Raw genomic sequence first — 17,422 nt, 5'->3', positions numbered from 1 at the left:
GTCTGCACTGGTTCCCCACTTAGGCTTTAGTTCCTGGCTGTGTCTGCCTCCACCCACGCCTCTACTCAGCCGGCACTCTGCACCCAGCGTCCTGCTCAGGCGCGCGCACGCTCAGATTTCGCATGCTTTTTTTGACTTAATGGGGTCCTAAGTCTAGCTGCTCTCAGGAACAGGTCCTGGAGCTGCTGATGACTCGATGGGTGCCCCAAACTTGCCCTATTTCTTTTTAGCTGGGTTCGGAGCTATAGATGAGTGTGGAGGGGTTGGGGGTGGGGCGGTTGCTCAGCCCGCGATTGAGTGAGAGCCCTTTATAGCCTGGAAATGTCTCGATTCCACGTACCTTCCACGCTGTGCCCTGTTGTGGGGTTCCTCCGTTCGTTTGGACTTGTTTTTATGTCCCCTTGAGGAGTTTTGTATGTTTCGGTCAGGAGAGGTTAAGAGCTGCTTCTTACTCTGCCGCCATCTTAACCCGGAACCTCTGATTGTATTTTGATCTTCCTTGCTATTATAGTAACTTTATATGGTCAGATTATTTACTTATTTCTGGTTATTGTTTGTTCATTTTCTAGCCTTTCTTGATTTTTAACTTTATGTTAAAGTTGGGCTCTTTTCCTTGGGTAGAGAGGCATTGTCCCACATCTTGGGTTTTTTGTGAAGCTATTTTCCGAGCTAGTTCTGTAAGTCTGGAAGTTTTCACTTCTTTGACGATGGTACAATCTAAGGAGTGGTATTTGTCTGACCTGGCCTGTGTTCTGCTCTGTGGGTGACCACAAGCATTCTTTTCCATCCTGAAACAATGACTAGGGTTCCCACTTGCCTGCAGCCATAAGCTCTGATGTTCTAGTGCTCCTCCTTGCTCTCTGACTGTAATCTAGAACTGCAATCCTGATCCACATGGGGCAGTGCAGCAGAGTTGTATACTCTGTGTCTGCAAAGGGGCCCCTGTAGTCTTTTTCTATCCAGTTGTCTGATCCTTTTACTGTCTGTGACCTGAGAACCTCTCTGCTCATGGCCATTTAAGTTCACAAATATATTTTTAAGGAAGGAAGTATCCTTGGGGACAGAATGTTGAATTAGTCAAATAGTTATATAGCTGTTTATTCTGAATTGTTTTATATTTCTTTATATTTGAGTTTTTCCAAGTTAATTTTGTTTCCATGGGGAGATAAAGAGAGTATGCTTGGCAAATTAGAGAATATCCATTGTAATTCTTACCTACATAAATAACTAAGTATTTGTCCTAATTTGTACTTTGTTCCTAGGTTTGAAATCCCAGAGCCAGAACCTACTGAAGCAGATAAATTGGCAGTGGAGAAAGGAGAGCAACCAATCAGTGCAGATCTGAAACGCTTTCGCAAAGAATATGTCCAACCAGTACAACTTAGGTTTGAGCCCAGTATTATATTTCTCCTGTTCTACCCAATTTTCTTTCTCCATATAGCACAAAACTTGTCCCTTCTTATCTCAGATGCAGCTGTTGCTACTCTCTTTATGTTTGCTTTATGAATGAATATTGTCAAATACAGTGAAATTTCAGGTGGCAAAGTGTGCCCTGGTCATTTAATTACATGATATATATACTCCACAGATGGCTTCTTATTCCTATATACTAGTGTTCCAGTATTTATTTTAAAATATAGTTAAGCTCTACAAAATTACATATATCTATATCAAAAGACATAGCTATGCCTACATCTATCTGTATGTATAAATACATAGACACATATACATAAACATATGTCTATATGTATCCATACTTTAAAAGGCAGTAATAGCATAGTGAATAGGGAACAGGTCTTTGATCCTAAACAAGTAACTTAATATCTTAATTCCCCAGGCGACTTTCCAAGATTATAAATGATAGTATAGTTGCCTATATTTGAGACAGTTTCTTCACCAGGAATTCCCTATGATGATCTAGGCCAAAAATGCAGACTTACATTGACTTCTGTTGAAACTAATTTTTTTTCTTTTTTTTCCCTATCTAGTTATCTTGAACTTTTCTACAACTTTATTTTTATAGGAGCTTAGATTTTCCACAAATAAACAACTTTAGAGATTAGTTTTTTTAACAAGAAAATTATCTTACTAATTGATGGAAATTAATTTGAGAGAAGTTAAAAGTACATAGAAAAAAGCAACTGTACTAATTATCTACACTTGTTTAAACCTCATATGTTATGAATAATAATAAAAGCTAACATTTATATAGTGTTTACTGTGTGCCAGTTACTATACTAAATGCTTTACAAATATTTCATTTGATTTTAACAACACTGGGAGATAGGTGTTATTGTTATCCCTATTTTACAGATAAGGAAACTAAAGCAAATTGAAGGTTAAGTGACTTGCTTAGAATCAATCACACAGAAAATACTAATTGCAACTCATTTTTCTGATGCCAAGCCTAGCAATCTGTGCACAATAGTGCCACTTAGTTGCTTATTAAAGTATCAGCCACAGAAGTGAGTTGCTTTCTTTCTCTCATAATGTGCATTTCTCATATGGCAGAAGAACTTCCCAAATTCCATCTGACAAATTTTAGCAAATATAGCTTTTTCAACTTTTTGTAATTTGCACATTGTTTTTTTAAATAGGCTTTAAAAAGCCAATCTTGATTACTGAAAATCAGCTAGTAGTGATTTTGGAACTTATAACTCCTGGCCATGGAGTCACTATGAATAAGTTTGGTTTTAGAAAAGTCTTCTTCCTTACTAACAGTCTTTTTCAGACCTTCATGTTTGGAAGTGTCATAGCACACAGACTACAATTAATCAACATTGTGGTTGAGATGAATATATCCATTGGTCATAGAATCACAGATTTAGTACTGAGTGGGATCTTAGAGGAATTCTGCTGCAATTTCCTGTATTTATAGATGAGGAATCTTATGAGACTCAGAGATGACTTGCCCAATATAGCATAGCTAATAAGTGTCAGAAGTGTCTTTTGAACCCAGGTCTTCTATTAAGTTCATCACTCTCCATTACACTATGTTGCCTTTCACCACTAGATCTGGTAATGAGTTTAGGGTTTTATTGGTTTCCTCATTATTGGCTTTTGCAATAACCATTTGAGTCCCAGTACACCTGCCACTCTATAGAAGCAGTCCCTGAGGAAGAAGCAGAAAACTATAGCTGATACAGACTTTATAATTCTTCTTTCTTTCCTTTGATGTTTATAGGCATTATCCCAGAATATCATGTCCTAAAAGCTTTCTTTCTTCCAGATTCCTCCTACCAGAATGCTGAGTTAATCTGTGAGAGTAAAATTGAATGACTACTCCCAATATTTAAATTTATAGGATTTAATAATAACAAAGTGAGAGAGAAAAGGATTCCTTCAGCCAAATGAGCAAAGCACAGAGCCAGAGATCCACACCTGCTGTGCTTTACCAAAGCCAAAGCCCAAAAAGAGCCCCGCAATTGGGTTTTAGCAAAATTTCTCTCTCAAACGTAATGATGTAAAGTGAGTACGTAACTTAGAAGGATGCTGGTTAAATGCAGCTCAGGTGCATCAAAATTCCACCTACATACTTCCCATACTACATGTGTAAACTTTAAGGTTTCTCTATATATTTTTTAGATCTTAAAATACTCTTTCTATTTAAGAATTTAAAAGTAAATTTTCTACTTAGATTAATAACTTATATAAAGTGCTTTTATATAAGCATATTTTTTAATACTCCCAATTTCCTGTTAGGTAGGTAGTAAAAGTATCTTTTAATAAGTTTTTATTGATATTTTCTGGTTTTTATATCATCATGGTTACTTCCAGGATCCTCCCTCCTCCCTTCTCATATAACAAATTATTTTTAAATCTTCCAAAAGAGGGCAAAATCAGTATAACTGATTAATACATTTTAAAAATCTGAAACAATATTCATTATTAAACACCTTGTGGGCCTCCCGCTTCCATGAAGGGATGGGTTGATGATGTTTTCTCATATTTTTTTCTTTCACATCCTGCTTGATGTTTATATATTTGTTACATTCACTTATGATTTTTTTGTGTGTAGTTGCTCTTTCTAGTTACATTATTATGATCATTGTGGTTATCATTTTCTTGGCTCTGCTTACTTCCTTCAACAGTTCATGTATATTTTTCTGTGCTTCTCTGTAGTCACTAATAGATCATTTCTTCCAACACAGTAATATTCTTTTACATTAATGTATCACAATTTACTTAGCTATTCTTCAATTGATAGATGTCTACTTTATTTCCACTTCTTTGGAAACAATTATTTTTCACTATAAGTGAAAGTATTTTTAAATCCATATTTCACTAGTGAGGAAATTGAAATTTGAAGAGTTTTAGTTTTTTATTTACGTAGGGCCTATTGAGGTTTCACTATCCCAAGAACTATTGAGAAACAGAATTCAAACCCAGTTCTGAGCCCATATTCAGTGTTTTTACTGAATTCATATAAATAAAAAATTTATTTTTTAAAAAAATATTTTTAAAAATAGCTTTTAAAGATAAATAGCTAATTAATCACAGGAGCAATAATATAGTTTAATTTTAGGGTAAATGGATTTTCAAAGTTTAAAAAAATATTAAGTATTTTGAGTTTGAGGGTTATTTTGGTTTTGATATTGTCAAAAAATTTTAAATGTTATACAAATATTCAGTAGCTATTTTTTATTTTATTTTGACCCTTGTACTTAGGACTATCCCCATGGTACTAGAAAAATGTAAAAAGTAATATCTGAGTGCTTGGGTTACACGAAAATGTGTTCTTTATTTCCTTCCATTTTATTAGGATACTAAATGTATTTCGGCACTGGGTAGAACATCATTTTTATGATTTTGAGAGAGATCTGGAGTTACTTGAAAGATTAGAATCCTTTATTTCAACTGTAAAAGGTATGTGATTTTAAGTTTTGATGGTTACTTAAATTTGAGTTAGTTTTTATTGTTTTACCTAAACATCTAATTTTATTTTATTTTAGATTTTATTTATTTATTTTTATTTTGTTTTTTAGAAACATTTTCCATGCTTACATGATTCATGTTCTTACTTTCCCCTTCACCCTCGAACTCCCCCCCTCCATAGCTGACATGCGTTTCCACTGGTTTTAACATGTGTCATCCATCTATCAAGACTCATTTCCATATTATTGATAGTTGTATTGGTGTGGTCCTTTCGAGTCTACATCCCCAATCATGTCCGCATCAACCCATCTGTTCAAGCAGTTGTTTTTCTTCTGTGTTTCCACTCCTGTAGTTCTTCCTCTGAATGTGGGCAGCGTTCTTTTCCATAAATCCCTCAGAATTGTCCTGGGTCATTGCATTGCTGTTAGTATAGAAGTCCATTACATTCGATTGTACCACACTGTATCAGTCTCTGTGTACAATGTTCTTCAGGCTCTGCTCCTTTCACTCTGCATCAGTTCCTGAAGGTTGTTCCAGTTCACATAGAATTTCTCCAGTTTATTATTTCTTTGAGCACAATAGTATTACTAGCATATACCACAGTTTGTTCAGGCATTCCCCAATTGAAGGGCATATCCTCTAAACATCTAATTTTAAAGTAGATGGAATAACATTTAGAACAAAATAGAATTCTACTGTGGTCTTTGTCAAATGACTCATATTAAGAATCATCTGGAATCATTTCAAAATTATTTTAAACGAAATTTAGATTTCAGAGTTCTTGTGGTAATTTTATATTTAAAGGCATTAGAGGGCTTGTCTAGCCAATTCTCCATGTTTTATCTTTCAGCTTTCATACTTTTAGCCTGAAGAAATTATGTGGAAAATATGATTTTCAATTTACCTATGATATTTTTCTTCCTTGGATAATTAAGGAGAAAATGCATTTTTAGGCATAATGAGATAAGAGAGGGAAATAAACAATAGAGTTTATTCCTCGACATGTCAGAGACTATTATATCATTAAATTAAAATAATAGAAATGTAGACAAATGGACAATCTTTTTTGCATCTCTAATTGAGAGTTAAGAAGTTTTTGCCTGAAGACAGTATTAGGTATTGATTAAGCACACTAAGGCTTTTAAAAATTTTTTCCCTTTTGTGTTTCTAAAAGATTTTTACTTAAAGTAGTCATTTTGAAGAGTTTGTTCCACTTTTTAAATGTGGTACTTTTTGTTAGTTTCTATCTTTTTTATTTTCATGAGAGTAGATTAATATGAAACTCAAATCTAGACTTTTATTTCTCTACATGCTGTAATCTAGGTCTCTGTATATTAAATGATCAGAGTAGCTTCTAAAATAGATAAGTGTTTTGACAAAAAATTATTTGACCATTATATTAGCCTAGTTGCATATGAGGTTTTCCTAAGGATCTTTTTTTATTTTTCAGGAAAAACCATGAAGAAATGGGTAGAATCAATTGTTAAAATCATCAAGAGGAAAAAACAAGCTCAGGCAAATGGAATTAGCCATAATATTACATTTGAAAGTCCACCACCACCAATTGAGTGGCATATTAGCAGACCGGGACAGTATGAAACATTTGATCTTATGACCCTTCATCCAATAGAAATTGCACGTCAACTAACACTTCTGGAATCTGACCTCTACAGGTAATTCAATACCGCCACAGGTAGAAAATTTAAATGATCTGTTACTCAGTTTTCAGGGGTCTCTAGGCACATTGGCATCTTATCTGTTCTAGGAATCTATCTACTATAGGGGTAAATCACAGGGATAGTACTAGGTCTAGAGTTGTGTAATATTGAAAAATTAATATTATATCAAGTGTAATATACTAAATGTAACATTTAGAAATTTGTTTGGAAATATAATATTAGTTTTAAGATTATTGTGGTTGCTATTTATAAAATAATCCTTAATTCAGGAGGGCGATAGTAGCTTTTAACAATTTAATTTTAATATAAATATAGCCTAAGAAAGAAATAAAGAGAGAAAGAAATAAAAAAATATTTCTGAGTCAACCAGCCCACAAAAGTGTCTTCCACCTGAGCCACCAACCTCCAGAGAGCAAGCCTAGAACACCAGCTCCTAAAAGCCCCTTTTCTCCACGTCACTTCCTTTTCTTGTGGGCTGGTCTATCACATCTCAGGAACCAATCAAAGTCTCTCTGACCCGGACCTGTAACCCCTAGTTCTGGTTCACTAATGGGCTGGCTCAGATGAGCAGAAAGTTCATGATCCTGGGAGGAAAGGGTTTCCTTTACACAGTTGAGAGGATCTGGGTTCAAATCTGGCCTTAGACATTTCTTAGCTGTGTGACTCTGGGCAAGACACTTAACCCCAATTGCCTAGTCCTAGTTGCTCTTCTGTTTTTTAACTGATACTAAGAAGGTAAGAGTTTTATTTTTTAAAAATTATATTATCAGTTTGCATGATCTAGAGAGAAAGCTGACTGTCTCAGTGAAGTAGCAATTCAGTTTTATTCATTTCACTAGTCATATATATCAAGCTTCTGTTATTTTCAGAACCTTGTAGATGACAAGAGAGATAAAAAGCTTAGCAAATAAAAGGAGAACCTTAAATCTGTAGAAACTCTTTCTTCCATGAACTAAAAAGGCATGCGTAATGCTACTTGTATAGGTTGCCCTTTCTCTTGTACCATGCCCCACATTGGCCCCCCTCCACAAAACCTCTTTCAAATATGTGGTAAATATGTAAATTTGTAAATATTCATTGATTATATATAAATAGTTGGCTTTGTTGGCATATAGTTTGGTAAATTTAGATGACTTATATTTTCTTCAGTTTTTACATTTTAACAGTTTCTTCTACCTTTTCATTCTTTTCACTTTTTTTGTCATCTTATGGATTGAGCTCTTTTTGTTCCATTCTAATTTTCCATGGAGCGCACACTATTGAGTAGGGTTTCTATCTTCTATTCTGAGCTGTTGGTTACCCTTTTTTTCTTCCCAAGCTCCTATTTCATTCCTAATTTATTCTTGGAACTGGTGTCCAGGAACCGAATTGATCCTATCTTCTACAATAGCGACAGAAATTCATGGCTGTATCTCATCTCCCTTCAGTAACCTCTCAGCACTTATTCTGTCTCCACTTCTGTTCTGCCAGGCTGAGGCTGGGCTTTGACTTCAAATGCTTAATTATTGGAGCTGATACTCCCTCACTTTATGACGCTATTCAGATCACTGGCTTGCTTCAAGTCCATTTGAGCAAGTTATCCCTGAATCCTCTCATCCTTCCTTCCTCCCTCCATCCTCCCATGGTGACAAAGTCAGTGTGTGTCAGAGGTAGGACGTCAGCAAGGGTTTTCTTGACTCAGAAGCCAACTATCTGCTGTGCTAAACTTTTTCCTTTTTTCATTAGTGCTATGAAAATGTTGTTACTACTACTATTTTATTTTTATTAAAAGGATGATTGATATCATTTTCCCCTTTTAGGTGTGGGGGGGAAAAGTAAATTAAAATTATATAGCCCCTAACATGTCTGAAATCTAGCATTCAATGCTTTTGAATATTAACCTCTTTACACACACACATACTACCACTAACCTAATTTTACTAATCAATAATCATTTATTTTTTTTAACAATTACATGTAATAATAAATTTCCACCAAGTTTTCTTAACTCATATGATCAAATTTATCTCCATCCCTTCCTGCCTTTCCTTCTCCCAATGCAGGCAGGCAATTTGATCTGGGTTATATATGTATTATCATGCAAACATATTTCCATATTGTTCATTTTTGTAAGTGAATTATCTTATAAAACCAAAAATCCCAAACATAAACCCAAATAAACAGTTGAAAAATCATATGCTTTCATTTGTATTCTGACTCCCAAAGGTTCTTTCTCTGGAGGTGGATAGCATTCTTTGTTATAAGTTCCTCAGAATTGTCCTGGATCTCAGTAACCATTTATTAAGAATGTACTGGTGGCAGCTAGGTGGCTCAGTGGATTGATCCAGGCCCAGAGATGGGAGATCCTGGATTGAAATCTGATCTCAGACACTTCCTAGCTATGTGACCCTGGGCAAGTCACTTAACCCCCATTACTTAGCCCTTACTGCCCTTCTGCCTTGGAACCAATACATAGTAGATGTATTGTTCTACTTGGAATATAAGATGGAATGTAAGGATTTTTAAAAAAAAGTACACTGTGTACCAGGCACAGTGCTGAGTACTAAGTATTCAGATACAAAAGTGAAATAGGCATTATATTTTTTTAAACTTTTTTTTCAATTACATGTAGTAAAAATTTTTGATAATTTTGTCTGACATTTTGAGAGTCAGATTCTCTCCCTTCCCTCCTAGTGCTGTCATGTCATACATATTTCCATATTCCTTATGCTGTGAAAGAAGACATATATCACACATACAGTAAAAACTCATGAAGGAAACAATGTGAAAAATGACAGGCTTTAATCTGCAACCAGACTCCCAACAGTTTTTTCTATGACTGGATAGCATTTTTCGTCATGAGTTACTTGAGTTTATCTTGGAACCTTGTTTTTTGCTGGTAATAATTTAGTCCTTCACAGTTGATTACTGTACAATATTTCTGTTATTGTATATAATGTTCTCCTGGTTCTGTTCATATAAATCTTTACAGGTTTTTCTGAACTTATCCTGTTCATCATTCTTATGGTGCAGTAGTATTCCATTACATCTCGTTTAGCCATTCCCCAATTGATGGATATTCCCTCAGATTCCATTCTTTGTCACTACAAAAAGAGCTGCTTAAAATATTTTTGTATGAGTAGATCCTTTCTTCCATCTCTGATCTCTTTGATCTAGTAGTGATACTTCTGGGTCAAAGGGTATGCATAGTTTTATGGCCTTATGAGCATTGTTTATATTGAGGTCCAGAATGGTTGTATCAGTTCACAGTTCTGCCCGCAATGTATTAGTGTCCCAATTTTCCCACATCCCCTCCAACATTTATCATTTTCCCTTTTGGCCAATCTGATAGGTGTGAGGTGCTATTTCAGAGTTGTTTTGATTTGCATTTCTCTAAAACAGAGTGATTTGGAGCATTTTTTCCATATGGCTATAGGTAGTTTTAATTCTTCTGAGATTCCTTTGTTCATATCCTTTTACCATTTTATCATTTGGAGAATGATCTTTGTACAAACAAGATATACACAGGATATATTGAAAATAATCTTCAAAGGGAAGATAGTAACAGTAAGGAAGATTGGGAAATGCTTCTCAGAGAAGGTGGGATTTTAGTTGGAACGTAAAGGATTCCATGGAAGCCAGGACACAGACAAGAAAAGGAAGAAAATTCCAGGCATGATGGATGACCATCAGTGAATACATGGAGTCAGAAAGATCCATTTGACAGCTGAATGGAGGATGAACTGCAGTGGGGAGAGATATGAGACAGGGAGACTGACTAGAATGTTGCAATAGTCCAGGGAAGAGGTGATGAGGGCCTGTGCCATAATGATGACAGTGTCAGAGAAGAGAAGAAGGTATATATGAAAACTGTTATGAAGGTAAAATTGACAGGACTTAGTAACAGATTAGATATTGGGGAGAGTGAGAGAGTATGAAGAATTAAGGATAACACCTGGGGGTGCTCCTGGATGACTGGAAGAATGATTATACCCTCAATAGTAACAGGGAAGTTCAGAAAGTTTGTGGGGGGCATAATTTCCATTTTTGACATGTTGAGTTTAAGATGTCTTCTAGACATCCAGGTTGAGATGTCTGAGAAGCAATTGGAGATATGATTCTAGAGGTCAAGAGTATCTAGTCAGTAGGACTGGACAAGTAGATCTAAGAGTCATATCCATAGAAATGATAACTGAAACCATGAAATTAATGAGACACCAAGTGAAATAGTATAGAGCAATGATGGGCAAACTATGGCCCTCGGGCCAAATGCAGCCTGCTGAAATGTTCTGTCCCAGGTCGAGTGGCATTATTCCTAATTTGACAAATACAATAAGTAGGATGCAATACAATGAAACTTTGAAAGAGTTGCCTTAGAAATAGACTAACTGATGAGCATTTCTTTTCCTTTGGCGCCCCCTCTTTAAAAAGCTTGCCCATCACTGATATAGAGGAAGAGGTGAAGAGGACCCAGGACAAGAGCTTTCTGTCCCACCCTGCCCCAGTGCTCAGTGGGTATGAATATCCAGGAAAAGAGACAGAAGGAATGGGTACACCCAGAGGAGGAGAACCACAAAAGAGCAATGTCACAACAACCTAAAAAGAAGAAAGTATTTAGGAGAAGAGGATGAATGATAGTGTCAAAGGCTAGAGACGTCAAGGAGAATGAGAGTTGAGGAAAGTCTATAGGATTTAGCAATTAAGAGATGATTACTAACATTTAGGGAGCAGTTTTGATCATATGATAAGGTCAGAAGCCAAAATACAGAACTAAAAAGAAAGTGAGGAAAGGAAGTAGAAGCAGATGGCTGTCTCAAGGAGCTTAATCAAAAAAGGTAGAGATACGGGGCAGCTGGGTAGCTCAGTGGATTGAAAGCCAGGCCTAGAGACGGGAGGTCCTAGGTTCAAATCCGGCCTCAGACACTTCCCAGCTGTGTGACCTTGGGCAAGTCACTTGACCCCCATTGCCTACCCTTACCACTCTTCCACCTATAAGTCAATACACAGAAGTTAAGGGTTTAAAATAAAAAAAAAAAAAAAAAAAAAAAAAGGTAGAGATACAAGACAATAGATATCAGGAATGGGTAGTTCAAGTAAAATTTTTTTGAGGATTAGGAAGAAATTGGCATGCTTTTAGATAATAGGGAAGCAGCTCTTAGGAAGAAATTGAAGACATATGAGAGAGTGCTGATGATAAAAGGGAAATCTGCTAGAGAAGATGGGATGGAATGGATTCACTTGTGTTTGTAGAGAAATTTTTCTTGGCACGAAGAATGGCCATCTCTTCAAGTGAGACAAGAGCAAAGGAGAAATAGTGTTAGAAGATATATGAGTGATGTGAGATAAGGAAGAGGGAAGAAGAGAAAACTCTTGGTAAATGGCTTCAGTTTTCCAGTGAGACATGAGTCAAGGTGAGAGGAGGAGGAGCTAAGATGGTGGGGAAAAGGAAAGTCCATTGAAGTTTGAGTTGGGATGAAAAGGTCTGGAAAAGTGCTATGGTGAGTGGGATAATAAGTCAGATTGCCTTGTTACAGTGAGGGTCCAGTTCAGATTGCATAACAAAGTTGTAGTAGGCCCAATCAGCATGGTTTCATGATTTTTTTTCCCCAGCTGTTGTTCAGTAGTGCATCAGTAGGAGCAAAGTGTAGATGATTAGAAATAAATCCAAGGATGAGATTTGTCAGAAAAAAAATTGGTGATAACATAAGGGGGTGAGGAATTTGAGAGAAGAGAATAGTGAAATTGAACTATTTTATCTAGGAATCAAAATGGGGAAAGGAGGAGAGTATAAGTATGGTAGCCTGGGAAGGAGGCAAAGGGCAAAAAAAATAGAAAGTCATGGTAAGGTTGAAGAACAGGGTTTTCTGTTGCAAGGCAGAGAGAGAGGTGGAAGGAATTTCAAAATTACTGAATGTAAAAGTGGAGCATTTGTGAGTGATGGCAAGATGAACAGCATGACCATCTCTATGATTGCATAGAAGAACAGGTCATGTGAAACAAGTTGAGGAACTAGGAGGTTAGAATGTTTGCAGGAGTATCAGTATGTATATTGAAGTACCCTAGTATGAAGGCAGGAATTGGGATGGGAGAAAAGATGATAGAGAGAGTATTGTAATGGGGATAATTTGAGGAAAGGTGTGTGGTATAAGGAATTTGAAAGGAGGATGTTGGAGACTTGCTAAGTGGGTAATCTCGATTACAGGTAGGCTGGGATTAAAGGAGATTCAGGGTATAATAGGACTGAAGTCAGGAGTATAACACAGAAGGGAAACAGATCTTCAGGGAGAAGAGAAATTAAACTAAACAGACAAATACAGCAGGCTTACAGACTGGGACTTAGACTCAAACACAAGCTGAGGGAAATAGACTAGACTGAAATTAACAAACAGGCTTTAGTTAATTTCACAGGAAGGGACTTGTTTTGAAGTAACACCTTCCTTCAAGATGGATGCCTCAGCTTCCCTCTAAGCCCAGAGTATGTTGATTCTTTCCCTCTTCTTCCCTCTTGATAACTAACAGACAAATTATACTAATAGGGCTGTTGAAACACAAAAGGGTTTATTTTGTTTGAAGGATGTTTGTTAGGAAGGTGGATCAAAGGAAAGCCCTATCAGTTGTCTCAGGAACCTCAGGTGGGGGAAGGGAAACAAAGATGGAGTCTGAGTAAGAACCTGCCTTTAAACTCAGCTTTACAAAGTGCTATTGCTATCTAAAGGGAATAAATGATGACTGACTAACTATAACTAATGCTGTCAATTAGGTAACCCTTCACAGATTTAACTCCTCTCTAATTACTCTCCTTATTAACTCCACAGACATGTAAGGGAGGGAAGGGATGGTATTAGGAAAGGAAGATATAAAGGGTTTATCTAAAATAATAATTTCTTAAGTAAATATGTCAAAGCTAGGCTAAATTTCAATATTAAAGCTAGGTAATCAAGGCAGCTCGGCTGACTGACAACCTCCTTCCACAGAAGATCCAGCCAACTGCCCTTTCTCAAGATTCCAAACCCCTAACAGCTTTTGGAACTCAGCCAAAGCTAGAAAAAACTAAATCACCCCAATTCTGTATACTACAGTATCAACTTGGAAAAACACAGAACCACTAAAATGGTCAGAAAAACTAAATCTTTAATCAAGTGAGAGACAAGTTCTTAATATTTGGCCACCACACAGAGCCAAAGCTCTAGGACTCTGGGAACAGTGTCTGAGAGTATATACTGCCAAAAATGATTCTCCGAAGAATAACCGAACTAGGGGTTTTATATACCTTTTGGGGGAACAAAGGGCAGGGAAGAATGTTTGACTAGCTCTACATTGGATATAAGGAAAGGAGGAGCCCAGGGCTTGACTGACAGGAAGAGGCTGATGCTTTGCAGTAGCTACAAAAAAATGTTTCTAGCCAGGGGCTGGCCTACAGGGGAGGGGTCTCTGATTTATGTTGGCAACCTTTTAAAATAAAAAGGGCACCTAAGGCTTGATTTCATACTAATCTTATCTAAACTTATCTAAACATTAAGTACCTCCAAGTTCAGTTCAGAGGTAGAGTCAGTCAAGTAAGTGGGAAGGTGGGAGAGGCTTCAATGTAAGTTCCTAAAGAACAAGGGGCAAACTTGGAGTTTCAAGAAATAAAGTTGGCAAGAACTGTGAATTGGAATGAAGATAGCTAGGAGACATACTGTGGAGGGCTTTAAGGGCTAGGATGAAAATTTTTTATTTTAACTTACAGATGGTAGAGAATCAGTAAAGATCTTAGTAGGTATATGGTCCAGGCTATGTTTTAGGAATATACTGTATTAACAATGCATTAGAGAAAGGAAAGAATGAAAATGGAGAGTCACTTGTACTAGTCCATATAAGAGATGATGATGAAGGTATAAACTAGGGTAGAAGCCATATACGTGGAGAAAATGAGGTGGAATGATGCATCGTGAAGGTAGAACTGACCCAGACTTGGTGACTGATTCAGTGAAGAACTAATATCTATTGAAATTCTTGCTCTTGTTGCCTTTGAGCATATAAAATGAAATCTATTCCACCAACTTCTTCATTTGAGATAACCTGTGAACCAACTTTTTATCTGTCCTAATTCCTATATAATTAAAAGGTCCGAGGGACCAGTAACAGTATTAGCTACTCTGTATATATGTTATTTTTATCTGGAGAGTTCAGAATATACTAATACTGACTGACCCTCCTCTTATTTGTTATAAGTAGTAACTTAATTTTTTCTTGTTTTATATTGACAGGGCAGTTCAGCCTTCTGAACTTGTGGGAAGTGTGTGGACTAAAGAAGATAAGGAAATAAATTCTCCAAATTTATTGAAAATGATTCGGCATACCACCAATCTTACTCTTTGGTTTGAAAAGTAAGTACGTGTGCGATACAGTACTAATGTCAAATTTGAAGTTTTTAATTTTAAATTTAAGAATTTTTAAAAATTCTTAAAACCTGAACAGATTTTCAAGCAGTATTTCCTTGTATCTCTTTTTGACCAGGTGTATAGTAGAAGCAGAAAACTTTGAAGAACGAGTGGCAGTGTTAAGTAGGATTATAGAAATTTTACAAGTTTTTCAAGATTTGAACAATTTCAATGGCGTATTGGAGATAGTTAGTGCTGTGAATTCAGTGTCTGTGTACAGATTGGATCACACATTTGAAGTAAGTCTTAGATCATAAATATTTCATTCTTTTGGAGAAAGAAATAATGTGCATACAGAAAAATATATATTTGTGTGTATACATATATACATATATTTATTTATTTTATCCTTGTATTAAATATTGTTAGGAGAAAACATTAGTGGAGGCAGACTCAAGCCAAGAAGACTTGTGTATTCAAGTCCTACCTCTAATATATGGAAGCCGTTACCCTAGGCAAATCACTTAATTAACCTCTCAGTATTGTTGGCAACCCTTCAGTCAATAAACATTTATTAAGTAATTATTATGTGCTAAGTACTAGAGATACAGATATGTAAAAAGATAGATTCTGCCCTCAAGAAGCTTACATTCTAATAGAGTAAGACAGAAAACTCAAGGAAGCCAAAAAAATGGGAAGAGAGAGGGAGGAAAAAGGTACCTGATGAAGGGGCATGGTGGAAAAGTAAGTTAGAGAGATTCCAAAGTAGTGCAGCTGAATGAAAAATGAATTGATGCCTGAGCTGGAGTCTCATTTTAAATGGTAGTTTGTAGTTAATGGCCCGAGGCCTCTAATCAGAGAGGTAGAGTTCTAAGGCTAATGAGATATAATAGAATGCTTAATGAGCTTCCCAGGCATGATGGAGAAGTTAGAGAAGTTCCAAAGTGGTTAGTTGAGTGAGAAATGAGTTCTAGAAAAAGTGCCAACTGCCCTGTTACAGGGTGTGTCCACACCTGAGAATTCCCTGTACCAGTGAAGTCATAAGTCCATTTATATGTTCCATTACATATATAAAAGACATAATCACATTTTTAGAATGTCTCTTTATTATGATAGAAATAATTACAAAGAAAAATAGAAAATTGATACTACTCCATTTAAGGTTAGTGGTATATATAAAATGAATAAAGGATGAATGGTTTTTTCTAGTATGCCTAAGTATAAAGGTATTCCAAATGAATGTGCTCTGTTGGGGGCAGCTGGGTAGCTCAGTGGATTGAGAGTCAGGACTAAGAGACAGGAGGTCCTACGTTCAAATCTGGCCTCAGACACTTCCCAGCTGTGTGACCCTGGGCAAGTCACTTGACCCCCATTGCCTACCCTTACCAATCTTCCTCCTAGGAGCCAATACACAGAAGTTAAGGGTTCAAAAATAAAAATAAAAAAAAAAAAGAAGAATGTGCTCTGTTACTGTGCCACATGTGATCATCTTGAATAATCAAAGATGATGAAATCATAGATATGCTAATTTTTAATTTTGCTTGAGAAAAATATTAAAGAAGGAACAATTTTGGGGAATTTGTATTGCTATTTTTTGGACTATAAAACCATTGACAATAAAAAAATTGACAATAAAAAAATTTTCAGACCTTTTCAAATTCTGAATTTTAAATTCACTTTAAAAATTCATTTAAGGAAGGTTTAGAAAAAAAACAGAAATTTGCACCAGTATAGGAAATGCTTGGGGAAGGTACTTGTTCTGCTGACTAGAACTGATTGATTTTGAGACCTTTAGGTTGACTCAGTTATCTCAAGAAGTGTTTAAAAAACTTTAGTTTCAGGAAAAGCTAAGCATATGTAACATTTAGGAACAAGATGAACTGACAAAATTAAATACGAAAGGATGGTTGAATATCAAAAACAGTGGCAATCTTTAGGCTTCCTTCTTTAATTTATCATAAAAAATGCCAGGGAAAAGAGGTATGTGTGTATTAAATACATTTGGGCCTCATTCTCGTGAACTAATAAAAGTATTCTTTTTTATGTAGTATATATTCTTAAAAACTGTTTTTGCTATTATCATTAGATTATCATAAAATAGGGATGTTGCTAGTTTAAAAAATTTACATAGCATTAGCATGAATTTAATCACATATGATCCATTTATATAGGTACATGTTAAAAGAGAATGGCAACTTATACCTTTGACAGAATTTATACTTATTTTAAGGCATTGCAGGAAAGAAAACGGAAGATTTTAGATGAAGCTGTAGAACTAAGCCAAGATCACTTTAAAAAATACCTAGCAAAACTTAAATCAATCAACCCACCTTGTGTGCCTTTTTTTGGTAAGTTACTGGATATTCATTTTATAATACTAGCTATTTATATTTTTTCATTTCCTTTCAACATACTGTATTCGTGTTTAGTAGGCAGGGTTTTGGTTTTTGTGTTTTATACAGTAGTTATTAAAAAAATCTCTTGAAAATGACCTTATATTTCCTCTATTAGGTGTTTTTCTTTAGT

The 17,422-nt window shown here is 35.8% G+C and overlaps 1 protein-coding gene across 1 annotated transcript in view; it reads left to right on the top strand.

The window, feature by feature from the left end:
• The window catches only part of SOS2 (SOS Ras/Rho guanine nucleotide exchange factor 2), a 174,248-nt gene that overhangs the window by 117,213 nt on the left and 39,613 nt on the right, over nucleotides 1–17,422 (top strand). The window contains exons 10-15 of the mRNA XM_044659954.1: nucleotides 1,263–1,385; nucleotides 4,763–4,866; nucleotides 6,326–6,548; nucleotides 14,783–14,902; nucleotides 15,033–15,195; nucleotides 17,127–17,244. Coding sequence (XP_044515889.1) covers nucleotides 1,263–1,385; nucleotides 4,763–4,866; nucleotides 6,326–6,548; nucleotides 14,783–14,902; nucleotides 15,033–15,195; nucleotides 17,127–17,244 — 851 coding nt within the window. The remainder of the gene's footprint in view (nucleotides 1–1,262; nucleotides 1,386–4,762; nucleotides 4,867–6,325; nucleotides 6,549–14,782; nucleotides 14,903–15,032; nucleotides 15,196–17,126; nucleotides 17,245–17,422) is intronic.

The sequence above is a fragment of the Gracilinanus agilis genome, chromosome 2 (assembly GCF_016433145.1).
Source record: "Gracilinanus agilis isolate LMUSP501 chromosome 2, AgileGrace, whole genome shotgun sequence".
Taxonomy (NCBI): domain Eukaryota; kingdom Metazoa; phylum Chordata; class Mammalia; order Didelphimorphia; family Didelphidae; genus Gracilinanus; species Gracilinanus agilis.
The sequence above is the reverse complement of the archived record's forward strand: the minus strand, read 5'-3'. Positions and strand labels throughout refer to the sequence as shown.